The sequence below is a fragment of the Populus alba genome, chromosome 19 (assembly GCF_005239225.2).
Source record: "Populus alba chromosome 19, ASM523922v2, whole genome shotgun sequence".
Classification (NCBI taxonomy): domain Eukaryota; kingdom Viridiplantae; phylum Streptophyta; class Magnoliopsida; order Malpighiales; family Salicaceae; genus Populus; species Populus alba.
This window is the reverse complement of record NC_133302.1, coordinates 13,890,607-13,897,620: the sequence shown is the minus strand read 5'-3', so window position 1 is coordinate 13,897,620 and position 7,014 is coordinate 13,890,607. Positions and strand designations below refer to the sequence as shown.

General features: G+C 35.3%; 1 protein-coding gene across 2 annotated transcripts; it reads right to left on the bottom strand.

The window, feature by feature from the left end:
• Positions 1-362: 362 nt before the first annotated feature.
• LOC118028913 (probable protein phosphatase 2C 33) lies at positions 363-5,711 on the bottom strand. Of its 2 annotated transcripts, XM_073406884.1 has the most exons (6): positions 5,254-5,711; positions 4,523-5,131; positions 2,940-3,329; positions 2,720-2,837; positions 1,321-1,544; positions 363-1,218 (listed from the first exon to the last, which is right to left on the bottom strand). In XM_073406884.1, exons 2-6 carry the CDS (start codon positions 4,775-4,777, stop codon positions 724-726), a joined length of 1,482 nt encoding a protein of 493 aa, XP_073262985.1. In that variant the 5' UTR covers positions 4,778-5,131; positions 5,254-5,711; the 3' UTR covers positions 363-723. The 2 variants fall into 2 exon arrangements, with proteins under 2 accessions (XP_073262985.1, XP_034888560.1); XM_035032669.2 differs by having other exon boundaries at positions 4,523-5,711.
• Positions 5,712-7,014: the final 1,303 nt, after the last annotated feature.

Here is a 7,014-nt window from a genome sequence, read left to right as displayed (position 1 = left end):
AAAAAACTCTTAATTGTACCCAAAATAAAATGTTTTGCAGAATCATTTATTATTTTATTTATGAGAACTTAATGAAAGATAATTTAATATCTATCTTCCAAACAAATGGAAGGACATTTCTCTCGTTTTGGGGACCAGAGATCAAAGGGGTCCTGAATATTTCTTTCAAGTCAAAAGAAATGGTTAAGATCAGGACACTAGCAGCAGCCTGATAGGCTCACAAAGCCACTTATCATTTTCTTATGGTTAGGTCCTTCAAACAATTCTCAGCCAAATAGGGCTAAGTGGCTGGAAATCAAAAAAAAACATAGCTGTTGCTTTCTCCCCTTCCCCCCACCACTAGAAAACCAAAAAAAAAAATATTAAGTTCTAACCTCGAAAGGAGGAGGCTTCATCATCACAAGATTATTATCATCACCATGGACAAACTCCAACAGATCACACAATTTAAAGGAGAGGGAAAAAAAAAAAAAAAAAGGAAATTGACAAATACAAGGAGAGTTGGATTTTACACAAAATTCCAATTCTACCCACAACTAGAGAGAGGACAATTTCCCAGACACGCTAATATAGCCGGGGCCACCTCTCCGGTCCAATTTCAACATTTTATGGCCCTAAAATCTTTTCCCCTTCTGTAGAAATGTAAACAAAAACAGAAACAAGGAATAAAAATGAAGAGCAATTAATTAAGAAATCCAAGATTAAGAATACCTCCTTCCTTCATCATTTTCGAGTCCTTGCCTCTCCTGCAGCCTTCTTCTCTTCCTTTCCTGGCACAAACCTCGGTAGATTCAACAGAGTATTGACACGAGACACTCCTTCAAGAGCAGACCACTCTATTCCATATTCTAATTGCATTTCATCTTGCTTTGTGGAATCTTCCTCTGCATTTCCTCCTAAGAGGGCCTCTTTCTCATTCCGCACAGTACCTGCACGGTCAAGACCGGTTGGACTTGAGAGATCATCCTCTTTCTGCCTGCCACTGTCAACTTGGTCCACTGATGTAAGTTGTTCATTCGACTTGGTATTGGAAGCGGTAGATAAATCATTGGAGTTGAGGAAGAGGCAAACTACAGCACAGTCATCAATTTTGGAGGTTGGGTACTTGTATCTCCAGGCTCGAACTGCCAACTCAACCAGTGTTTTCGCAGCAGAGGAACGTGATGGGACTGATCCAACAATGTCCACCACCTCTTTATTTGAGAGCACATCCCAAATCTATAATAAATTAAAACAGAAAAAGATCCGTGTAAATGAGACACACAATGTTAAATTCATTGAATATACATAAAAATAGAGGATGTTCTAAGAATAACTTACCCCATCTGAAGCCAACACTATAAATTCATCCTTCTCAGTCAAGCACCGGTAAGAAATATCAGGCACAGAGATGAGACCAAAATCCTTGAGGCAAAAATCTCCAAAAGCCCGTGCCATGGCCAGACCAGGAGAGTCATTATTCGGTAGCCAGACTCTAGCTACCTCAGGTTCATCCTGAAGAGCAAATACCCGTCCTCTACACTTCCTGATTCTTTCTGCTTCCACTGTTGGCAACCAAATAAAAATATAAGCTAAAAAGTTGATAGTAAGAAGTACAAAATTAGATTACAGCACAGTTTTCAATTTTAGATGCAGTCACAGTAATTGTGTCACAGATCACAGGTGTTACATGATGATAACGGAAAGCATCACCCAGTAATTAGTAGCATATTAGTGTTGAAATGTCAGTTACAAGACTGTATTTACATGATGAAAACCATGGATTACAGCCCCTCTAGCTATCTCTGTCACCTTCATTTAAGGATCGGGCAATAAAACCAGTAGCCCATATAGCAAGTAAAATGCATGTTCAAAAGCAATGGTCAAAGGAAATGGAAGTTAGCTAGTAGCAAACATGTTAAAGCAACCGTATTTGGCAAACTTTTATCCAGTTCTGATGGAGGAAGATTTGAAGTTGCAATTTTGTCTAAGAACGAAAGATGAGATCAGATACTAGGCTACATGTTGTCCACACAACTGACATCATTTAAGCCAGAAGACATCTGACCAATCAAGTATAGTTGGACTGATGCAGTGCCAGTATCCATTCAAGATCATTTAGTTCTTCCTTGTCTTGTCCATCATACATCCTTCACTTGCAATTAATACCAATATATACTTGAGCTCTTCCATAGTTGGCACCACTTTTCTTTTACATCATAAGTATTCTCAGCACGGGATATCATAGGTCATCAATCATGATGCCATCTCAACTTTTCTCTTGACCATGATTAATTTGATTCAGCATCAATCAAGTTTGGAAAACATAAATTGCCCTTGTTATGCTTCAGAAATAGACCACAGATCAAACACAAATCAATTACATGTGCAATCTAGATAATCAAGGAATATCAGTAACATTTGAACTATTTATAGGAAGATGCAAGTCGATAATCCATGTCAAGGCATAAGGGCATGGGATTTGTACTCTAGTCCATGTCTTGATTTTCCTGCTCTATGCTACTGCAGTTCCTGATGTCAATTTAAATAGAAAAAAGAAAATTATATCCATATATAGGATGAATTTGCCATTTATCTCCTTTGACAATATGAACTGTATGTGATAAACAAACTATTCCTGCCTTACAAAGCTCACAGCACACCAGCAGTGTACTCAATTAAAAAAAAAATACAATTGAAAAGAATTCATTATGGAGAGAGAATGAAGGTGGGGAGTTACCTGGAAGATTTGGTTTGAGATCCACAGTCAACTGAACAGCAACAAGAGAATCATCTTTGTCCCTTGTACCCAATACAGCTCTAGAGTCCCCAACATTTCCAAGGACAAGATATTGACCCTACGTAAACATCAAATAATTATGATCAAGAAGAAGGCCACAAAATTTAAAGATCCTAAGTATGCTATATATGTTGACATTAAGGTCTTCATGAGTAAAAACCTGCTTGACTAAAGTAACTGCTGTTGTCCCACTGCAGAAGCAATCAATATTAGTATGCACCCTCAGTTCCCGGTCCATGACTTTGAAAGCCTTCAGATATGACTCTTTCAGTGTCTGGAAAATCTCTGGGTGCTTCTCGGCTTCTTCAAGATCAACAGAGGCCCTAGATTCGTCATCAGCAGATATAAAGGAAGTATCTTCCGAGTTCATGCTCCCTGGGGTATTAAGGCTGATCTCTCTGAGAACATCTTCACTGGTTATATTCCCTTCCCAATGAGCAGTCAGTTTCAGGGGGAGAGAATCCCTCACTCTTTTAGCAACCATATGACCATAAGGTCCATGGCCATCAAAAACACCACAGAAAACTGCATCTCTCCTAGAGCCAAAATTCTGGAAACATACAAACCATCAAAGAGTGAGATTTATTTTATTTATAATTATTATTTTCTTTACTTTTTCTCTTTGATTTCATGTTAAAGCACAAAGAATAAATAACATTATGCTTCTAATACAGAGAAGAGGCCAGCAATATTGCACAGCAGAGATATAGCAGGAGCTCTTAATCTGTAATACTGAATCCAGATGACATGTAAGAAGAAACAAACAAACAGAGTTTGCATAATAGCAAGGCTTCAAAAGATATTCATGTCTTCTATGATTATCCAAATTAAAAAGAACAAAAGAAAGTAAAAATATTTAACTCTACAAAAAATAAGTCCATTACCACTCAAGAATGAAGATGGATTTATTCAATCGCATCATATGATTTCAATTACCAGATAAAGATGAGATTTTCCATTATAGTGCATATTGACATGACCTGACAGATTGACATGCTCCCACAGATGATGCAAGTGTTTTACTACAATCAATCCAGACCAACAGAAGCAGGATATGTCTCGTTTACAAGATAGAGACATCGCATGAAACTAAAGAAGAGTCACAAGAAGGAAATGATTAATTGATTAAGAAATTAATCACCTTTCAGGAATGAACCCTTGCCCAGTAAGGATAATAGGATGATGGTAGGATAGATTAAAACAAATAGAGAGAGTTTCTGGTAGAAGGAAACAAACAGGACCATCTGGCTTTAGACATGCATGGCAGGAAATTAATAAATAAAAGAGAAGCAAGACACAGGAAAATAGCTTATTTTTGTAGAGAACTAGACATAGCAAGTGCAACTAGATAGGGAGGTGTCCGTTTCCTTTGTCATTGATGCTAAATTTCGTAAAAAAAAAACTCAATGATTCGCTACTACGCTGAAGAAGAAAAGGATACTAGAAGTGATTACTGCTTTAAAAAACAACAGAATGTGATGTAGGTCCAAAAATATATTTCTGCAAGAAAATACATAGAAAAGAAGAACAAATGAAAAGAACGAATTATATATCAATATATTAGTATTGCATTGGCTGGACTAGCCACTTCATCAGGATAGGAATATTGCATTCGAGAAGAGAACAAATTCTAATTACTTTTCAGAGGTAGGAAAGGAAACTAAAATATATTTCAAATTATTATTATTATGAGCATTAGAATGAGAATAATCCTTCGAAAATGAAAGCGAGGAAAGAGCTAACCTCCCAAACAATCATGGCATCCTGATTGGTTCCTTTCTTGCCTTGCTGGGTAAACAATGAAGCGATATCACTAGACCCATTCAAGAACAGCCTTCCAGGAATCCTATGCAGTGGCTCTTCCCTCCTATAGTCAAACGAAGAATTCCGAGACCCTGGACGCTTTTTGGAGTTCTTCCTCTTCCTGACCCCGAAGCCAGGTGAGGAAGGCGCACCAGGGCGAGGGCTCCTGCTTTCTGCAGACAAGCAGGACCCCATCCTGAGGGCCCTGATAATATTTAATATGCACTCCAGACCAGCCAGAGAATCACACCCACTATTTTCAGAAGACGGATCCGTAAGTACTGATGGGGTGAAGATCTTGAAGAGAACCTTTTCGGAATTCACAGAACCAATGGTGAGATTAATCGACCAGATTCACCTAATAACCCTTTTGAATTCTACAGCCCAAATATCAAGATTTGCCTTACACCACACAAAGAAAGAAAGAAAGAAGCACACAAACGGAACGGAAAGCTTTCTACTATCTTTTTTCAATGACCCTTTTGGGTGTTGATGAAGAAGCGCTAGATTGATAAAAGGGATAAGAATCTGGGCTCCTTCCTTTCCATACTATATTCAGAAAAACACTTAGAAAAGCTACAAAAAGGACATATATTTCATAAAGAGCAGATCTATGTAAGAAGGAGATCTATAATAATTAAAAAAAAAAAAAGAATTATATCTGTTCGTACTCAACGCAAAATCAATAAAAAGTAAAGCTTTGAATCTTCGCTGAAGCACCGAAAGAGCAATATTTGACCAGATCAAGTTGCGTTTTCTGTTGAAGCCAGGCCCAGAAAAAATAAGCTATTTGGGCTCCCAGAAATTTGAAAGAGATTAGAGAAGCATGGTTCATTGATGGGAACAAGAAGGACTGAATTCAATTCACAAAAGAGGCCAAAACAATCCCAAGAGATTGAAGGTTTAGAGGGAGTGAATTTCTTTAGATAGGGAGTGATTACAGATCCATAAATTACCAGAAATAATAGCAACTACTTCTCATCAAAGACGAGGAACAGATGCACAGATTCCGCTCTTAATAAGGGTAGCGAGAGAGAGGAGAAATTAAATTAAATCTCTACAGCGACATTATTTATAAAAATTGGATCATTAATTAATAAATCTGTATTTTATGGTAATAGGCCATGTGTTCTTATGTATAATCATGTGTGCATGCATCACCCATGAGTTGTAATAATAATCATAATATAGCGACAAATAGAAAATTGAAATAATAATAATATGGTAGAATTAATAGAGGACAGCAGTGGGCAAATTATTCATTTGTGATATGGTAGAATTTTTATTTTTATTTTTATTTTTATTTTGAGAAACCTTAGATTTGGGATTTGGAGGTACGTGGCTGAGATTCCCCTCTACCATTTGTATGGCTTCTGTTTTTCTGTATTTGTTTTTCTCTTGATCATGGCTTATTTTTCCTTCTTTTTTTTTTCCTATTTTTTTCCCTAGGTTACTATTTTTCCTCTTTCAACTATACAATAAAGTTTGGTCCCTCCATATATATATATATATATATATATATATATATATATTTCAAGGTTTTGGTACCTTCTTTTTATTTATTTTTTTCTTTTTCGAAAGAGTAACCTAGGCCAATGACCCATACAATGTGACATGAGCTGAAGCCCAATTATAGATATTTCAAGAAGTTTTCACAGCAGAATGCATGCCATAGTTTTCACATGGGAGATGCCAAAAGACCCACACAATTTCACGTGGTATTATTTTATGAAATTAGAAGTTTATTGATTGTGATAATTTCAATAAATTGACCTTTCCAGAAGAAAAAAAAAACGTATAATTCGTATTCAACATCAATGATGTAAGAATCGGGGCCTTCATTATACTTGCATGATAGGTGTTTATATATATAAACAATGGTTAGACGGTCAAAGGGAAAGATTTTTTTAAAATAAAAAAAAAAAAAGAGATTGATTATATTTATTCTTTAAAAATCTCAAATGTTCATTTTTCATTTCGTATAATGCATTTAAAGTTATAAATTGAAATAATAATAATAATAATAATAATAATAAATAAATAAATAAATAAAAACAAACCTCTTTAGTCATTTTATTGTGTTAATTGAAATAAAAAATATTTATTGTATTAATTCTATTTTAATTAATGAAATAAATACTTATTAGTTCGTTTAGTATTTTTTTTGTTGGAAATTTCTGAACTTGAGAAAATTAATTTCAAAAATCTCTTTGGTGTGGTGAGTTATAGATTAAACTCAATTTACATTATCAAAGTTTTAAAAGTGTTTGATTAATTATTATATATTATAATTTTGGTTTATATCCTCCATTTGTTTTGTTTTCCTTTCTAACCTATTTTAGATGGTGCCAAAATTGTTTATGCTTTTACTATTTGTTTTTTTTTTTTTCAAGCAACACCAACTTTTGATTGACTTATGCTTTAAGTGTTAG

What these genes read in the sequence shown, in the direction of transcription:
- LOC118028913 (XM_035032669.2), bottom strand. Translation starts at nt 4,777, where the DNA reads ATGGGGTCCTGCTTGTCTGCAGAAAGCAGGAGCCCTCGCCCTGGTGCG. An exon ending in CAGTTACTTTAGTCAAGCAG is followed by an intron (nt 2,838 to 2,939) that starts GTTTTTACTCAT and finishes ATGTTTACGTAG; the next exon opens with GGTCAATATCTTGTCCTTGG. An exon ending in TCTCAAACCAAATCTTCCAG is followed by an intron (nt 1,545 to 2,719) that starts GTAACTCCCCAC and finishes GGTTGCCAACAG; the next exon opens with TGGAAGCAGAAAGAATCAGG.